The 20427-nt window shown below is 40.5% G+C and overlaps 1 protein-coding gene across 1 annotated transcript; it reads left to right on the top strand.

Moving 5' to 3' along the window:
- Positions 1-4997: 4997 nt before the first annotated feature.
- On the top strand, positions 4998-19826 carry LOC121867671 (integrin beta-6-like). Its single transcript, XM_042367690.1, has 6 exons — positions 4998-5159; positions 10235-10373; positions 11834-12038; positions 12350-12578; positions 15836-15923; positions 19647-19826. Exons 2-6 carry the CDS (start codon positions 10245-10247, stop codon positions 19797-19799), a joined length of 804 nt encoding a protein of 267 aa, XP_042223624.1. The 5' UTR covers positions 4998-5159; positions 10235-10244; the 3' UTR covers positions 19800-19826.
- The last annotated feature ends 601 nt before the right edge of the window (positions 19827-20427 follow it).

Below are 20427 nucleotides of genomic sequence, written 5' to 3'. Positions count from 1 at the left end.
GTTTACACTGTTCACAATTTGTTTAGCATTGTTTTTTTATATTGTCACTCATAATAATCATGAATTAATAATCAATCCTTTCACTGGTTTACTGGTGGAATGAAGAGGAATGAAGTTGGAAGGGGTCAACATGTTAAATTCCAGTGAGCTGGGATGGGTACATCTTTACTCTCTGGGAGTGTGTGTGTGTGTATATCAACTCTTATCATACTCACCTGTACTGTACACACAGGTATCCCTCACATCATGGAAACTCAGGTTGCAGAAATTTGCCCACATGGAATTTGTAAATTATGACCACAAAAGTTAAGGTACGACCTGTAAATTCAATTGCAATTTTCAACACAAAAATCACTATACTAAACAACAAATTACAGAAAAATTTTGTGTGGATTTCTTGGTGTTTGTGTCCGCCAGCGTACCCACACCAACTCAGTGTGTTATTTGCCAACGTGTACTCTTGAATTTTACCCTTAAGTTAGTATCTTATTTAAGACAGTTCAGTACATTGCCCTTATTGAAGATGAGTGGAAAGAGAACATCAAGTAGTGGTGCTAAAAGAGCCCATAAAGGAACTACTGTATGTTGGGTATAAGACTCGCCTCGTGCAGCCTCAACATCATCTGTGGTGAGTTAAATTAGTGTTTTTTGTACAGTATTATTTTATTTATTCGTCGCATTTACCGGTACACTGACCCAGCATCAGGGAAGGAAGATTGGGGAGTCATCTATGCAGTTACAGCTCGCTGCCTCCACACACAAATGTTCACTTCCCAAACATACACTTATGCTCTTCATTTTTCTTATTTTATAGTTTTATAATATATTAAATTATTTCTTAATTATATTAGAGTATTGTATTGATCATATTTATCTTTTTCTCAAATGATCACGGATTAGCGATAAGCTGGCGAGACATGGTGGGTGGATGGGTTCGCTCACACGAGAGTGAGATCCAAGCATCAGACGCATACTGTAGAAGAGAGGCCGTGTACTGTGGATACACATACTATGAGACTCTACTGTATTTAATATATTACTGTATCATAAAATAAACAATGGATGTATTTACAAATTTTAATTTAATTCATAAAAGTGTTAATTACTTTGCCTCAAAAAGTTTTCTTAGGAGCGCGACTCCAATTATATACAGTACCGGAAGTCACTGGGAAAATGGGGTTCACACTATGATCAACTCAAGGAGACATCCCTTCTGTAACCCAGGGGATAACTACAGTACTTGGACACACCTTAACACACATCCTTAGGTATATAAAAGCAAACATATCCAGTCATTTTTTTATTTTTTATGGGGAACAGCCCACCTGGGCACAGGTCTCCTATAAAAAAAATTTGATGTAGAAAAAGAGTACAGGGTATGTTAGTCTACACCACAAAGATGCCAGAAAACCAGCTTTTTGAAGTGAGACAGATTGTAAGAGTGGAAACACAGAAGTCAGTTTGGCTGTGTGAAGAAAGAAGGATGAACTATAACGGGTTATTCTAGTGTGACCGACATCCACACAGAAACTGTGGGCACTGCGGTCTAGACGAGTATTACGATCCCACGGCCTTGCCGGCGGTACACAGAATGCCAAATCCACTGAACATTGCCTGTTAAAGTACCTGTGAAAGGAGTTAATAAGACGAAATGCCTTTGATTCCACCCTATCTAACAGTTGGACAGAAGAAGAGCCACCCCAGATATGAGAGCCGTACTCCAAGTTAGGACAAATGAATCCTTTATACACTTGGAGCAACTGCTCAGGGGTGAAGTAGCTATGGCAACTGTACAGCATTCCCAGCTATCGGTAGGCAGCTTTAGCAATGTTGAGGATGTGTGGCTTCCATGACATGTTACAGGAAATGGTGAGGCCTAGCATATCTATTTTAGATTTTGGTAAAATGATTGCATCCTGAAATGTGACTGGTGGGAGTTCATCTAATTTTGGAAAATGTAATTGGTAAATAATGTGTTTTATTACTATTGAATTTGACCACATTTCTACCTCCCCATTCCGAGATGCAGCACAGATCTACATTGATAGAAGAAACAAAATCAGCTCTAGAAATAGATGAGTACTGTACTGTACCTACACTAACAAAAACTTACACATTAGCTTTGACATGTAAACTTACAAAATGTATACGCAAGAACTATACATGAAAAAAAAACAAGTGGCACTTGTATAATTCTACACACACACACACTCACACTCAAACACACGCTCACAAATGTACTTACAAATAACATGCCCACTTGTCCAGCACAATGGTATGTCTCATAAACAGTGGTCCCTTGGTTAACGAGTGCCTCGGTTAACGAGTTACCTTCCATAAGATTCTTAACTTCGGTTAACGAGCAATCCCTCGATTAACGAGGTTCTCACGAGCCGACCTCCACATGTTTTAGCTTGCATCTGGCGGTCCACCAGCTGTAGTATTAGTCCACCAATACAGTAATCGGTTCTAGGGCTTAAGTTCCTTACCCTATTAGTATCAAGAAGTTTATACTATTCAATAATTTTAAAAGTTTAATATTAAATTTTTTAGTCATTTTAACCATTGTAGCCATTGTAGACAATATAGACAGCACTTCTCTCCACTGCCTTCCACTTCCCTTACTGTAAACCTCCAAGAGGATAAGATAAGAGTGTGTCATGGCTGAGGGTTTTGGATAAAACAATATTTGTTGGAAATAAATCAAGGATTTGTGCAGCAACAGCTGATTGTTCTTTTAACCCTTAGGCCCCAGGTGACGTAACAGAACGTCCACCTATTTCCCCACTTTTTTTTTATTGTTTTTAGAAATGTTGATTTTTTTCTCGATTTATCCCGGGGGGGAGGGGGGGGGTTTCTGCCAGCAGCACCCTAACCCTGGGCTAAAGGGTTAATGATTCTGAAACGTTTGTCAAAAACAATTTAATAATTTTTGAGGTTATTAGACATAATTCAGCATCATATTCCTAAAATAACATTTTAACTGGTATACTGCAGCTGTGTGTGCCACTCTCCAGTACCTCTTGGGTTCGAGCCCGAAGTCAAGGATAGATAAAGAAAGATTTAGTTTTAGCCTCTTCACCACTAATCAGCTCGTTAGTCACTTGGGCGGTCGGTCACGTCTCTGTTACACACTGTTGGCAAGTACTGGGCATGTACTGGCTCTCTGTTACACACTGTTGACAAGTACTGGGCATGTACTGGCTCCTGAATGTACCTGAACCTGCTCCAGTGTTGGTCAAGTCTGGTCTTGAAACAGCTCACACTCGGTGCCGTCACAACACTCTCTGGCAGGTTGTTCCAACAGTTCACAATTCTCACTCCGAAAAAGTTTGCCCTCACAGTTTTCTGGACTTGTGGCTTCTTCAACCTTGAGCTGTGACCCCTTGTGGGGCGAGCGTCCGCCAGCTCCAGGTCAGGACACTCGACCGAGTAGTGCCCTTTGAGATGTTTATACACCTCAACTAGGTCCCTCCTTGCCCGTCTGTGGCATAAGCTGGGCAAGTTCAGGCGTTCCAATCTCTCAGGGTAGTTGAGGTGCCGTAGTGCAGGCACCAGTCTGGTGGCCCTCCTTTGAACATATTTAATCAACTGAAAGTCCCTAAAGCATAAACGTTTTTAACACAGATGTATATATTTTTATATATGACAGTATGACTAGGTTAAATAAATTCTAGATTATTATAAATAGTCTTGCATAATATGTCGGCCATTAAATCACACCTTTAGCCTTATTAATAGAGGGTAAAATGTGATAAAGGTAAAGACACTGCGTCACGCTCTGAAGCCAGAATATTAGTGAACAAACAAATGTACCTGAGGTAGAGGCAGCTACGCCCTCCAACATCCTATAATAACCCGGAGACGCCTGGGAGATTCTAGAACGTTCTACTCTGATCGAGACTTACAATAATAAGTAAATCACAACAAAAATGATGCAATACATTCTAGAATATTCTTACATAATTAATACACCAATATCATCAATATATACACGATAATTTCATTAAATTTACCGTAAAACAACTGCTGCATGGGACAGAAAACAATAAAAACACCAGAGGTGCAGTGCTGCCGGGGCTCACCTGAGCGTCGCTCCGGACCTCTGTTGGGATCAATCAATCAATATCGCCGACGCCTTGTTCCCTCCCAGGAACTCCCCAACAGAAGTGTCTCCAGGCCATTTTATCCTTGCACACCTCTCTTGCTCTCTCAAACACTCTTCCTCCCCTTCCTGCTCTCTCTTCAACAAACTCTCTAACTCTTTTCTCCCAGGTGGCAATCGGTCTACCCCTCCCAACATTCTCCTCTCTCTTGCTATCATAAACTTATTGTGTCAACCTGTCTTCATACACCCTCGGCACATGTCCACACCACCTTAGTGTATTCCTCTTCATCCACTCCACCACATCAATCAAACAATCAACTTTATTTTCCATTAATAATACGCATACAAAACCGAATATATCCTCATATAATTAACCTCTCCTTCAGATCAACTTACATTTTATGACTTATCAATTATTTAGAAAGACTTTGATAACAGGTGCACTTCTAAACACTTAAAAACAGTACTTTTTCAAAAGTAGTTATGTATTTCCTCTCATAAGAGCTATAGATATGACCAGTATCGAAAGGATAAGCACATTAGACTACTATATATATATATATATATATATATATATATATATATATATATATATATATATATATATATATATATATATATATATATATATATATATATAATATTATTTTTCGTAAATTTATCTGAATATTACACGTTGGAAAATAAGTCAAGTGATTTTAGTTTAGCCCAAAGTGTTGAACTGTTTGGGTTTAACAGTAGACAACCACATAATGGAACCTGGAGCTGCCAACCGCCTTGTGTGCTCACCTGTAACTAATGGTGTCTCAGGTGAGGTTATCAAAACGAGTGTTATCATGACATCCTGTGTAAGATAAGCCAGCAAGGCGAGGCAGTGATAAGATAACAGTGAGCCAACACATGTGTCTCAGACGGCCGGCGTCAGCAGCTGAAGGCCACAGTGAAGGTTCTACAGAAGGAGTTTTGTTCATGTAGAGTAAACCTTTACAGAGGAGCCTAGAGAGTGTAGCTGTGGTGTGAACATTGTACAGTTGTTCACATATTGTTTAAGGTTAGTAGTTACCGTGGTACAAAAGTCTTACTTCACCTCTACACAATACTGGGAGCAATATTTTTTATCTCGGTGTTGGGATGACACAAGTTACTTAGAGTTTACTGTAAGAACAAAGTGTCTCAGAACACGGTAGATGTTACTTAAGAGCTGTCAGCGATTTCACCAGCAAAAACATTTTTTACCTGCATGAGTTTTGCTGCTGTTTTATTGGAGATAATTTTATCTTGGGAAAAACTAAAAACTAATGTTTTCCTTATTTAACCTGACCTATCAACCTGACCTAACCCCTTAGCCTTCTACCCTCCCTGACTGGTTATATATTATTGTCAGTATTTAACTTATCCTTATTTAACCTAACAACATATTCCCCTATTGAGAAAACACCATTTTTTTCAGAGTTGTGTCATGTATTATATATCATGGTAATGTGATTCAGACGACTGTTGCCTCACTGACGGTGTTATGATATAAATTATATAAAAAACCACTTCCCCAAAAGAGATCTTTGTCACTAACAATTAACAACACAAATTATGGTGGAGAAGCAGTGTGTTCCTGTATTAATGTACATGTTAACTGAGAACATCACTGCCACCAGTTGGTCAGTGTGTTCCTGTATTAATGTACATGTTAACTGAGAACATCACTGCCACCAGTTGGTCAGTGTGTTCCTGTATTAATGTACATGTTAACTGAGAACATCACTGCCACCAGTTGGTCAGTGTGTTCCTGTATTAATGTACATGTTAACTGAGAACATCACTGCCACCAGTTGGTCAGTGTGTTCCTGTATTAATGTACATGTTAACTGAGAACATCACTGCCACCAGTTGGTCAGTGTGTTCCTGTATTAATGTACATGTTAACTGAGAACATCACTGCCACCAGTTGGTCAGTGTGTTCCTGTATTAATGTACATGTTAACTGAGAACATCACTGCCACCAGTTGGTCAGTGTGTTCCTGTATTAATGTACATGTTAACTGAGAACATCACTGCCACCAGTTGGTCAGTGTGTTCCTGTATTAATGTACATGTTAACTGAGAACATCACTGCCACCAGTTGGTCAGTGTGTTCCTGTATTAATGTACATGTTAACTGAGAACATCACTGCCACCAGTTGGTCAGTGTGTTCCTGTATTAATGTACATGTTAACTGAGAACATCACTGCCACCAGTTGGTCAGTGTGTTCCTGTATTAATGTACATGTTAACTGAGAACATCACTGCCACCAGTTGGTCAGTGTGTTCCTGTATTAATGTACATGTTAACTGAGAACATCACTGCAGGTTAAACCCTCAGTGAAAAACTGATCATATAAGTCCCATTGTAATTATTAATGAGATAACTGCCGCTGATTTTTCATAGAGAATGATTTTAAAAACACTAACAGTTTGTGTGTTGTAGCGGACACTGTTGTAGTTCAGGCAAATGTGTTAAAATTGGTTACTTATAAACTACTCAACCTAACTTTAATTGATAACAAATCATGTGACAGAAGCATTGTTAGGAGACCTCACCAACTTGACCAAAGAAACCTAACCTAACCTTACCTAACTTCCTAGCTGTGGGGCTCCTTCCCCCCCGGACCCCGGCATATTAAAGAGAAAGAATTTATTATGATATGGTGTAATTTTGCGTTTTTGGTGGACGTGAGAGCAGCCAGCCAGACTGAACAGCTCATAATCTTGACTGAGCGTAGGTGTTGATCAGTGCACATTACTGATATATCATTGTACCAAATGTATCAAACTAAAACACGAGATAAGTTTGGACCAATACGTTCAGATACCGGCGAGCTCACTGATAACGACAGAGAAATGAGCAATAATCTGAATAAATATTTTTCAACAGTTTTCACCACCGAAAATTTAAACATGATACCCGAGGCACCGACTCTATACAGAGATAGTGAAGAAAATAAATTAAGCGAGATAGTAGTGACTAGTAACGATGGTAGTAAGCAAATAGACAAACTAAAGCCTAATAAGTCACCTGGTCCCGATGAGATATTTGCCAGAGTATTAAAGGAATGTAAGGAAGAGCTTAGTATGCCCGTAGCAAAGTTGTTTAACATGTCATTAAAAACAGGTGTCGTACCAGAATCCTGGAGGATAGCGAATGTAATAACGATTTTCAAGAAGGGAGATAGATCACTATCCTCTAACTACCGCCCAATCAGTCTAACATCAATAGTAGGTAAATTACTAGAATCAATTATTTCAAACTATATTCGAAACCACCTGGAGAAGCACAAGTTGATCAATGATTCCCAGCATGGCTTCACAAGCGGGCGTTCATGTTTAACTAATCTATTAACATTCTTTTCATCAGTTTTCGAATTGGTGGACGAGGGGCACAATTATGATGTGGTATATCTCGACTTAAGCAAAGCCTTCGACAGAGTCCCCCACGAAAGACTAATTAGAAAGGTAGAAGCGCATGGCATCAAAGGTAACATCCTTAAATGGATTAGGGCGTGGTTACAGGACAGGAAACAGCGAGTGAGCATTAACGGCACTAAATCGCATTGGAGCAACGTCACTAGTGGAGTTCCCCAAGGCTCAGTACTTGGACCATTATTATTTATTATATACATAAACGACATAGATATCGGCATAGACAGCAACATAAGTAAATTTGCTGATGACATTAAAATAGGACGTGTAATTAAATCTGACGAGGACTCAGCAAAACTACAGGAAGATCTAAACAAATTTTTCGAATGGTCGGAAAAATGGCAGATGAAATTCAATGTGGACAAATGTAAAGTACTCAGTATAGGAGATGTAAACAGGGAAACCAGTTACCAGATGAACAACGATGCCATTGTGGAATCCGACTGCGAGAGAGATTTAGGAGTAATGATAAGTAGGAATCTTAATCCACGTAAACAATGTGTTTTTGCTCGTAACAAGGTTAATAAAGTACTTGGGTTCATACAAAGGAGTGTTAGTTACAAGACTAGCGAGGTCATCTTAAAATTATATCTTGCGCTTGTGAGACCACACCTGGATTACGCAGTTCAGTTCTGGTCACAGTATTACAGAATGGATATAGAATCATTGGAAAGAATTCAGAGGACAATGACAAGACTAATCCCGGGCATTAGGAACCATGAATACAGAGACAGGTTAAAGCATCTTAATTTGCACTCCCTCGAGAGACGTAGAGTGAGGGGCGACCTGATAGAGGTGTATAAATGGAAGTAAGGGCTAAACAAAGGGGACATTACAAAGGTACTCAAACTATCCAACCAGGAGCGAACTCGTAACAATGGTTTTAAATTAGACAAATTTAGATTTAGGCGTGAAATAGGTAAACACTGGTTTGGAAACAGAGTAGTGGATGAATGAAACAAGTTACCACATATCATCATTAACTCGAATACGCTGGATAGCTTGAAACATAGGTTGGATGCTTATATGAGCGTTAGTGGTTGTGTATAAACGGGACTGCCCAGTATGGGTCAATAGGCCCGCTGCAGTTTCCTCCATTCTTATGTTCTTACTGTACTGCTGTTAACGGGAGCCGAGGGGCCTACCGTAGTTATCTACCGAACGAAGCATTTGCCCAAGGAAGGAATACAGTATCATAGTACCAATGAAAATACTGTTATAGTAAGAGAAGAAACATCAAACCAAATAATGTGGTGCCAGGTATCTCGTCAAAATAAACCAAAGAAATTAAATATTTATTGTAAATATGCCTCCGAAAAATCTGCTGAATAACTGTATGCCGTCAGTTTGTTTACAACCAACACTGTCTCAGCATACTCTCACGTCCACAAAAAACATAAAATTACACCATGACGTTCCATCAAAGTTGCTTTCATTGGAACCAGATAATAAAAGCAAGTAATTTCTGTTTAATATAGCGAGGGTCTGTCCCCTGGCTAGGAAGTTAGGTAAGGTTAGGTAGGTTTTGGGATTTGGTATACTGTATAGTGAACATTATTGGACCCTATCTCGCGATATATCCCGACCCTATAGTATATCCTGGTGTATTAGGTTAATATTGGTCCATTGGCTGTGTGTAGGCTCCCACCATGTTTATCTCAGGTTAGTTGTCTCCTTGTCTCCTCCTTGTAGGTTAGGTTAGGTTAGGTTAGGTTAGGTTAGGTTAGGTTAGGTTAGGTTAGGTTAGGTTGGTTGGTTGGTTCCTTTGGTATTAGAATAGGTTTTCTTTTTGTGTATTTTGGTGTTTCATTTAAATTTGACCTTCATTTTTATACAAATTAGCAGTTTCTGTGAAAATTTAAATTGTAATTTTTTTGCAAAAACAGCAAATTTGCACAAGAAATGAAGGTGAAATTTAAGTAAAACACCAAAATACACAAAAAGAAAACCTATTCTAATACCAAAGTCTGAGAACAGCCAATGGACGAATAGTTACTATATACGTTTATACAATATATATACAGACAGTATTGGGTGGTAGAAATACACAACAGTTGGTAACATTTGCTTCTTACATGAAGTAATTTTTCACAGGATTTTGATTTAAAACAGTCAGTGTTGATGGTCGTGTTTGTGGCAACGGTGGAAGGCATCTAACCTAACCTAACCTAACCTAACCTAACCATTTTATATTACCATTATAGCTGGGATATAGTCACTACAGGTTGTACATTATAGCTGTTATGACCATTACAGGCTGTACATTATAGCTATTGTGCATTACAGGCTGTACATTATAGCTGTTATTATGACCGTACAGGCTGTGCATTATGGCTGTTATAACCATTACAGACTGTACATTAGCTGTTATGACAAATTACGACACTTACATTATGGCTGTTATGACCGTACAGGCTGTACATTATGGCTGTTATGACCTTACAGGCTGTACATTATAGCTGTTATGACCATTACAGGCTGTACATTATAGCTGTTATGACCATTACAGGCTACGTTATAAGCTGTTATAACCATTACAGGCTGTGCATTATAGCTGTTATGACCATTACAGGCTGTACATTATGAAACATTTATGGTATTTACAGGAAACATGCATTATAGCTGTTATGACCATTACAGGTTGTACATTATAGCTGTTATGACCATTACAGGCTGTACAGGATGTGGTGGAGCGTGGTGGTGGTGGTGTTGGTGATCTGTCCTGCTGTACGTGGTGATGTGACCGACTGTGATCAAAACACCTGTACTAATTGTATCCAGACACCTGCCTGTATATGGTGTAGCAAGGAGGTCAGTTGTACCATAGTGTTGTACCATAAGGTCAGTTGTACCATAGTGTTGTACCATAAGGTCAGTTGTACCATAGTGTTGTACCATAAGGTCAGTTGTACCATAGTGTTGTACCATAAGGTCAGTTGTACCATAGTGTTGTACCATGAGGTCAGTTGTACCATAGTGTTGTACCATAAGGTCAGTTGTACACAGTGTTGTACCATAAGGTCAGTTGCCATAGTGTTGTACCATAAGGTCAGTTGTACCATAGTGTTGTACCATGGTCAGTTGTACCATAGTGTTGTACCATAAGGTCAGTTGTACCATAGTGTTGTACCATAAGGTCAGTTGTACCATAGTGTTGTACCATAAGGTCAGTTGTACCATAGTGTTGTACCATAAGGTCAGTTGTACCATAAGGTCAGTTGTATTATAATATTTTTCCCATAGTCACTTGTACCATAGTGGTGTACCATAGTGTTGTACCATAATATTGTACCATAGTGTTGTACCATAAGGTCAGTTGTATTGTAATATTTTACCATAGTCACTTGTACCATAGTGGTGTACCATAGTGGTGTACCATAGTGTTGTACCATAATATTGTACCATAGTTTTGAACTGTAAAGTGAGTTGCGCTGGAAATTTGTTAAATCGGACCGATATCATGGCCATACTAAGGCCATTTTGAGGCCATGTTATATTAGGAGATATTCTGAGGTCAATAGTTATTACTTTTACTATACAAAAAACGCCTGAATAGTACATAATAATGTTTTTACTTTATTGCTATGTGAGTGTGTGTGTGTGTGTGTGTGTGTGTGTGTGTGTGTGTGTGTGTGTGTGTGTGTGTGTGTGTGTGTGTGTGTGTCCAAACAGTAGCACAGAAGCCTAAAACACCCTGTTATTGTGTGATTTACAGGAGCTAAACACCCTATTATTGTGTGATTTGCAGGAGCTAAAGAACCCAATTATTGTGTGATTTACAGGAGCTAAAGAACCCAATTATTGTGTGATTTACAGGAGCTAAAGAACCCAATTATTGTGTGATTTACAGGAGCTAAAGAACCCAATTATTGTGTGATTTACAGGAGCTAAAGAACCCAATTATTGTGTGATTTACAGGAGCTAAACACCCTATTATTGTGTGATTTGCAGGAGCTAAAGAACCCAATTATTGTGTGATTTACAGGAGCTAAAGAACCCAATTATTGTGTGATTTACAGGAGCCCAATTATTGTGTGATTTACAGGAGCTAAAGAACCCAATTATTGTGTGATTTACAGGAGCTAAAGAACCCAATTATTGTGTGATTTACAGGAGCTAAAGAACCCAATTATTGTGTGATTTACAGGAGCTAAAGAACCCATTTATTGTGTGATTTACAGGAGCCTTGAGTGTAATATGTCATGCTATTGACCGAACATAACAATATATACCATGACCTCACCGTTGTCACTGTATAATCCCTTGGACAGAACTTCACAAAACAGAGGTGTGTAAACAGAGCCACGGCAGATAGAGGCAACTTTTACGAGGAGTGTGAGGAACGATTTGTCCACGACCCGGTGCGTTACCAGAAAGTCCTGGAAGATAAGGAGTTTTCTAAGGAGACTACAGATGACCCAAGTGCCTCAATCATCCAGATCAAACCGCAAAAAGTGTTGCTTGAGATGAGAGTAGGTGAGTATGTGTTAGTGTTAAGTGATGTTGTTTGTGTTAATTTTTTCAGTAAAACTTAACAATGTATTGATCCAGTAAATTATTGTTGTGTATACAGTACGTTATGAAATTAGTTATTTTTTTTATGTCTGTGAATAAATAGAGATAAAGTGACTTTCATTGCAGTGTGTGTGTGTGTGTGTGTGTGTGTGGTGTGGTGTGGTGTGGTGTGGTGTGGTGTGGTGTGTGTGTGTGTGTGTGAATATTGATGGCACTATACTGGTAACTTTTCTCTACAGTTGATTAAAATATACTGTACATTCTGCTGACAGGAGATACGGGGACAATAAAGTTGAAATACAAACACTTGAGGAATTACCCAATCGACTTATACTACTTAATGGATGGTTCTGAGTCTATGAGAGATGACAAGGACAATGTAGCGAACTTGGCCAAGAAATTATTGAACCGAATGAGGAAAATTACCAAAAACTTCAGACTTGGCTTTGGGCAATTTGTCGACAAGCCAATTCTTCCTTATGTAAACACCTACCCATTCGAGTAAGTATCAAGAACAAGACTTATTTCTCCACAGTGGAAGTTATGATATAGATGACCGTAGTTCAGTATTTTAGGGAAGAACAGTATAGATTCATAAAACTACAAGAATGTATGGATCTTGTTATTGTATTATAGTTTATACAGTTTGTGAAATAGTTTTGGATAAGGAAGAGAATTTATTTGGGGGTATTTGTTGACTAAGAAAACTTGGTTAGAGTTGACAGATAAGTGATGAAGGAAGTGTTGAAAGTGTATGGTGTAAATGGCCTCTCCTCCCCTCCACACTCTTAACCTCTACTCCCCTCCACATTCTTAACCTCTACTCCCCTCCACATTCTTAACCTCTACTCCCCTCCACATTCTTAACCTCTACTCCCCTCCACATTCTTAACCTCTACTCCCCTCCACATTCTTAACCTCTACTCCCCTCCACATTCTTAACCTCTACTCCCCTCCACATTCAAACTCCTTCATGTTTTACCCCAGTTGGTTTCCTCCACATGTCCACCAAACCATCCCTACCTACTGCTCCTCTGTACAGTGTCACGTTACACTGCCTCACTGTGCTTTCTTCAGTCCAGTCATACTCTCTCTAACTCTTTATGTTTCACTACCATACAACATTATACTTCTGGTACCCCATTGTTGTGTATAATACGGTAGTCAACGGCGACCCGTGGTGTAATGGTCAGGATGCTCTATTCGCAAGTGAGTGGTCTCGGGTTCTATTCCCGGGCAGGGTGAGACTTTGGGCAAGTTTCTTAACACCATTTGCCTCTCTACCCAGCAGTAATTTGCGGATCGTGTTCCGGGGTAATGGTTAGCCAGTGCAATTGTCTAGTTGTCCGGTCTTCTCGGATTATTCCTCGACACTGGGTCATGCAGCTCGTTAACTCAGGGTGTGGTTGTTGTGTTGGCGACAGCTTCTACACCTTAAACACTGGGTCATGCAGCTCGTTAACTCAGGGTGTGGTTGTTGTGTTGGTGACAGCTTCTACACCTTAAACACTGGGTCATGCAGCTCGTTAACTCAGGGTGTGGTTGTTGTGTTGGTGACAGCTTCTACACCTTAAACAAATTCACTCCTAGGTGGCCCTTGGGTCGGCCATCAGGGGTAACCATTATATAGTCAACAGGTGTAAACTTGTGGTACTCAGGTATGATAGAGGTAGTGGTCAGGTGGTCAATAATACTGTACCTTGGTGGTCAGGTGGTCAATAATACTGTACCTTGGTGGTCAGGTGGTCAATAATACTGTACCTTGGTGGTCAGGTGGTCAATAATACTGTACCTTGGTGGTCAGGTGGTCAATAATACTGTACATTGGTGGTCAGGTGTGGTCAATAACACCGTACCTTGGTGGTCAGGTGGTCAATAATACTGTACCTTGGTGGTCAGTTGGTCAATAATACTGTACCTTGGTGGTCAGGTGGTCAATAATACTGGCACCTTGGTGGTCAGGTGGTCAATAATACTGTACCTTGGTGGTCAGGTGGTCAATACTGTACCTTGGTGGTCAGATTGGTCAATATGCTGTACCTTGGTGGTCAGGTGGTCAATAATACTGTACCTTGGTGGTCAGGTGGTCAATAATACTGTACCTTGGTGGTCAGGTGGTCAATAATACTGTACCTTGGTGGTCAGGTGGTCAATATGCACTGTACCTTGGTCAGGTGGTAAATAATACTGTACCTTGGTGGTCAGGTGGTCAATACTGTACCTTGGTGGTCAGATTGGTCAATAATACTGTACCTTGGTGGTCGAGTTGGTCAATAATACTGTACCTTGGTGGTGAGGTGGTCAATAATACTGTACCTTGGTGGTGGGGTGGTCAATAATACTGTGCCTTGGTGGTCAGTTGGTCAATACTGTACCTTGGTGGTCAGGTGGTCAATAATACTGTACCTTGGTGGTCAGGTGGTCAATGATACTGTGCCTGGTGGTCAGGTGGTCAATAATACTGTACCTTGGTGGTCAGGTGGTCAATAATACTGTACCTTGGTGGTGAGGGTGGTCAATAATACTGTACCTTGGTGGTGAGGTGGTCAATAATACTGTACCTTGGTGGTCAGGTGGTCAATAATACTGTACCTTGGTGTGGTCAGGTGGTCAATAATACTGTACCTTGGTAGTCAGGTGGTCAATAATACTGCTTGGTGGTCAGGTGGTCAATAATACTGCCTTGGTGGTCAGGTGGTCAATAATACTGTACCTTGGTGGTCAGGTGGTCAATAATACTGTACCTTGGTGGTCAGGTGGTCAATATGCTGTACCTTGGTGGTCAGGTGGTCAATAATACTGTACCTTGGTGGTCAGGTGGTCAATAATACTGTACCTTGGTGGTCAGTTGGTCAATAATACTGTACCTTGGTGGTCAGGTGGTCAATAATACTGTACCTTGGTGGTCAGGTGGTCAATAATACTGTACCTTGGTGGTCAGGTGGTCAATAATACTGTACCTTGGTGGTCAGGTTGGTCAATAATACTGTATGGTGGTCAGGTTGGTCCATAATACTGTACCTTGTTGGTCAGGTGGTCAATAATACTGTACCTTGGTGGTCAGGTGGTCAATAATACTGTACCTTGGTGGTCAGGTGGTCAATAATACTGTACCTTGGTGGTCAGGTGGTCAATAATACTGTACCTTGGTGGTCAGGTGGTCAATAATACTGTACCTTGGTGGTCAGGTTGGTCAATAATACTGTACCTTGGTGGTCATGTGGTCAATAATACTGTACCTTGGTGGTCAGGTGGTCAATAATACTGTACCTTGGTGGTCAGGTGGTCAATAATACTGTACCTTGTGGTGGTCAGGTGGTCAATAATACTGTACGGTGGTCAGGTGGTCAATAATACTGTACCTTGGTGTCAGGTGGTCAATAATACTGTATCTTGGGGTCAATAGTCAATAATACAACATCTTGGTGGTCAGGTGGTCAATAATACTGTACCTTGGTGGTCAGGTGGTCAATACTGTACCTTGGTGGTCGGTGGTCAATAATACTGTACCTTGGTGGTCAGGTGGTCAATAATACTGTACCTTGGTGGTCAGGTGGTCAATAATACTGTACCTTGGTGGTCTATCTATCAGACAAAACAATGTATGTTAGGGAAAGTAATATTTTTAAAAACACTTCTTTTTTCTTGTAGCGCTTTTATTTATGTAAACAATGTTATATTTTATAAGTTGTTAAGGACCATACCTAATATTTTCCACGGCATTATTTTACATTAATATGATCACTTCTCTGTTTCAGCTCTAATTATTATGAGAGCAAGAATCAGGTGCCTCCTTATAGCTACAAACATATCCTGTCGCTCACACATGATGGTAAAGAATTTGAGGTGAGTTTTTGTCTCGGCTTAAGTGTCTACCATTGCATAAACTGACTCATTGTGACGACTGACTGTACCAGGCATTGTGTTGTTGAAGTCTTGAACTGTGGCGTGTGTGGCCTATAGCTGGGATGTGTGGCCTATAGCTGGGATGTGTGGCCTATAGCTGGGATGTGTGGCCTATAGCTGGGATGTGTGGCCTATAGCTGGGATGTGTGGCCTATAGCTGGGATGTGTGGCCTATAGCTGGGATGTGGCCCTATGGCTGGGATGTGTGGCTATAGCTGGGATGTGTGGCCTATGGCTGGGATGTGTGGCCTATAGCTGGGATGTGGCCTGCCTAGCTGGGATGTGTGGCCTATGGCTGGGATGTGTGGCCTATGGCTGGGATGTGTGGCCTGGCTGGGATGTGTGGCCTATGGCTGGGATGGCTATAGCTGGGATGTGTGGCCTATAGCTGGGATGTGTGGCCTATACTATTTTGTTATAGGTCGCCTGTTAGGAGACATAGGCTACCACAGGAACACTTCAAACTGTACTTCTCTGTACTCGGCGAGAATCGGTAGTTCACCTCCAGGTTGATGACACACTCCTGGTTGTCTCAGTCCCTCCACTACAGGTCTAAGGTGGTTGGTGTGTCACCCTGGCAGCTCTAAGTCTCACACAAGAGTTCAGCAGACAGAGTGGGTCTCTTCTCTCACACACTGAAGGAGTTACAGACCTATTGTGTGTACATTGTATAAAGACAAGTAACATATCTAAGAATTAACAAATATTTCTCAACACTACAGTACTGGTTACAATCTGATCAGTGTTTGAGCTTTACAGTTCAATAATTATTTATATTGGTGGTATTTACTCAGACCACTGTCACATTTCTTGTGTTCAGCTTTTGAGTGAACAAGGGACATAGATGGACGGCTGTTAGGCTCCAGGGAGTTTGGTGGGTGACAGGTTCTGTCCTCTTGAGTAATGAGTCGGGTTTCAAATAAAAAAAATTACAATTATATCAGTACAGTCGTCACATTCTCTGATGGTTGTAACTCAAAGAAATATAACTAGGTTGTGAACGATGGTGTTGTAACTTCACTAGAGCAGGATCAGTGAAGTCTATCAGGCTTTTATAGCCCAGGACACATTATATCAAACGTACCTCTCAGTAGGGTGCTCGAAACACGTTTTATGGACTGTTGAGCGTACTGTAATAGATCATGTGACATAAAGTTAACTAACGCGTACGACTGTGATCAGGACAATGATTAATAACATGAGAAAACAGGCAAATATATACTGACGTGTGTGTGTGTGTGTGTGTGTGTGTGTGTGTGTGTGGTGTGGAGCTTGTCAGAGGCTCACAGTTTGGTCGTTTATTATAATGTGATACAAAAATAAATAATTCTATGATTAAAGACTTTTGAATCACAGTTTTCTTATATAATTTTTACGCTGTTATTTTTTTTTTTGGGGGGGGGGGAGGAGGAAGGTGGGTCAGTCATAAGTTTGACTCCTCCATCACCCTTCAGTCTCCTGCTGCCTCCCTTACATTATTGTACAGTTGTTATTTAATATTTTGTAGGTCAGATCACTTTATCTACATAGGGAACTACAGGTATATTTTAGGTGGACATGTACTCGGGGTGATCAATGAATTTCAGAATGAACACTATGACTTCTGTTGTCTCAGTAGGGTTGTCAAAATGATTCATCTCTGGTGTCATATTATTTCAGTGACTACGTTAGTGTAAGTAGATGTACGTTATAGGTAGAGATTCACTACAGGACAGATTCACTACAGGACAGATTCACTACAGGACAGATTCATAAGGACAGATTCACTTCAGGACAGATTCACTCCAGGACAGATTCACTACAGGACAGATTCACTACAGGACAGATTCACTGCAGGACAGATTCACTCCAGGACAGATTCACTTCAGGACAGATTCACTTCAGGACAGATTCCTCCAGGACAGATTCACTTCAGGACAGATTCACTTCAGGACAGATTCACTACAGGACAGATTCACTACAGGACAGATTCACTTCAAGACAGATTCACTCCAGGACAGATTCACTTCAGGACAGATTCACTCCAGGACAGATTCACTACAGGACAGATTCACAGCAGGACAGATTCACTTTAGGACAGATTCATCAGGACAGATTCACTACAGGATTCACTCCTGGACAGATTCACTCCTGCACAGATTCACAACAGGACAGATTCACTCCAGGACAGATTCACTCCTGGACAGATTCACTTCAGGACAAATTCACTACAGGACAGATTCACTACAGGACAGAATCACTCCTGGACAGATTCACTACAGGACAGATTCACTACAGGACAGATTCACTTCAGGACAGATTCACTACAGGACAGATTCACTACAGGACAGATTCACTACAGGACAGATTCACTCCTGGACAGATTCACTCAGGACAGATTCACTACAGGACGGATTCACTCCAGGACAGATTCACTACAGGACAGATTCACTACAGGACAGATTCATTCCTGGACAGATTCACTCCTGGACAGATTCACAACAGGACAGATTCACTCAGGACAGATTCACTCCTGGGCAGATTCACTACAGGACAGATTCACTACAGGACAGATTCAACAGGACAGATTCACTACAGGACAGATTCACTACAGGACAGATTCACTACAGGACAGATTCACTACAGGACAGATCACTTCAGGACAGATTCACTCCAGGACAGATTCACTTCAGGACAGATTCACTACAGGACAGATTCACTACAGGACAGATTCACTCCAGGACAGATTCACTTCAGGACAGATTCACTACAGGACAGATTCACTACGGGACAAATTCACTCCAGGACAGTTTCTCCTGGACAGATTCACAACAGGACAGATTCACTACAGGACGGATTCACTCCAGGACAGATTCACTACAGGACAGATTCACAACAGGACAGATTCACTACAGGACGGATTCACTCAGGACAGATTCACTGAGACAGATTCACTCCAGGACAGATTCACTACAGGACAGATTCACTACAGGACAGATTCACTTCAGGACAGATTCACTACAGGACAGATTAACTCCTGGACAGATTCACTCCAGAACAGATTCACTACAGAACAGATTAACTCCTGGACAGATTCACATCAGGACAGATTAACTCCTGGACAGATTAACTCCTGGACAGATTAACTCCAGGACAGATTCACTACTGGACAGATTAACTCCAGGACAGATTCACTACAGGACAGATTCACTCCAGGACAGATTCACTACAGAAGAGATTAACTCCTGGACAGATTCACTCCAGGACAGATTCACTACAGAACAGATTAACTCTGGACAGATTCACAACAGGACAGATTCACTCCAGGACAGATTAACTCCAGGACAGATTCACTCCAGGACAGCTTCATTCCAGGACAGATTAACTCCAGGATAGATTCACTCCTGGACAGATTAACTCCAGGATAGATTCACTCCTGGACAGATTAACTCCAGGATATATTCACTCCAGGACAGATTAACTCCAGGATATATTCATTCCAGGACAGATTAACTCCAGGATAGATTCACTCCTGGACAGATTCACCCAGGATAGATTCACTCCAGGACAGATTAACTCGCAGATTCACTCCTGGACAGATTGACTCCTGGACAGTACAGTATATCCAAAAATGCCATTGATTGATTTAACTTACTAAGACAATGTTCCGCTCCTACCCACCAGAAAGTTGTGCGTGAATTTAAGACCGCTTCCAACTTCGACTCCCCAGAGAGCAGTTTTGATGGGTTGATGCAGGTAATAGTATGTGAAGACAAGATTCACTGGAGGGATCAAAGTCTTCATCTCATTCTAGTTCTACAGATGGCTTCCACATAGCTGGTGATGGCAAGGTACAATACATATGTTCTTTATGGTGTTATTTTACACGACTACAAGGTGTAACTGGAGATATGATGTAATGCTAAATCATAACACTGAGATATCCCCCAATACCAAGATAATTCCCCATACTCTATTTTCCCTTACGTATTTTCCATTTTATTTACCTTTAGCACATATTAATCATTGTATCTATGACTCACTCAACAACATCTTAATCAAACTGTCATAATTTATATAATGATATTTATTAACTTGATGACTTATTTTTTACTTTCATTTACTGTATTTTGTTATTCTATTTCTTCTTTTGTCTTAAATTAAGTGACTTTAGATGTATATAAGGACTTAGGCTCTGATATAGAGTTTAAACACTGTTCTATCAGTACAATATGCACATAGGTAGTATGTGTTCTGACTTACATACTAATCCAACTTAAAAATGTCCTTTATTAGGGAACCAGTTTGTAACCCGGGGACCCCCTGTGTACAGTACAATGTACAATGAAAGTCAAAAGTCCTGTAGGTATACAAACAGTGGCAAACAGTAAAGCAATTTGACCAAGATATACCTGACCAAATCACCTGTTTGTTTAATTCTAGTAGGCCTCTAAAGTCAGTCAGT

This window comes from Homarus americanus, unplaced genomic scaffold (genome assembly GCF_018991925.1).
Source record: "Homarus americanus isolate GMGI-L3 unplaced genomic scaffold, GMGI_Hamer_2.0 scaffold46583, whole genome shotgun sequence".
NCBI lineage: Eukaryota > Metazoa > Arthropoda > Malacostraca > Decapoda > Nephropidae > Homarus > Homarus americanus.
The sequence above is the reverse complement of the archived record's forward strand: the minus strand, read 5'-3'. Positions and strand labels throughout refer to the sequence as shown.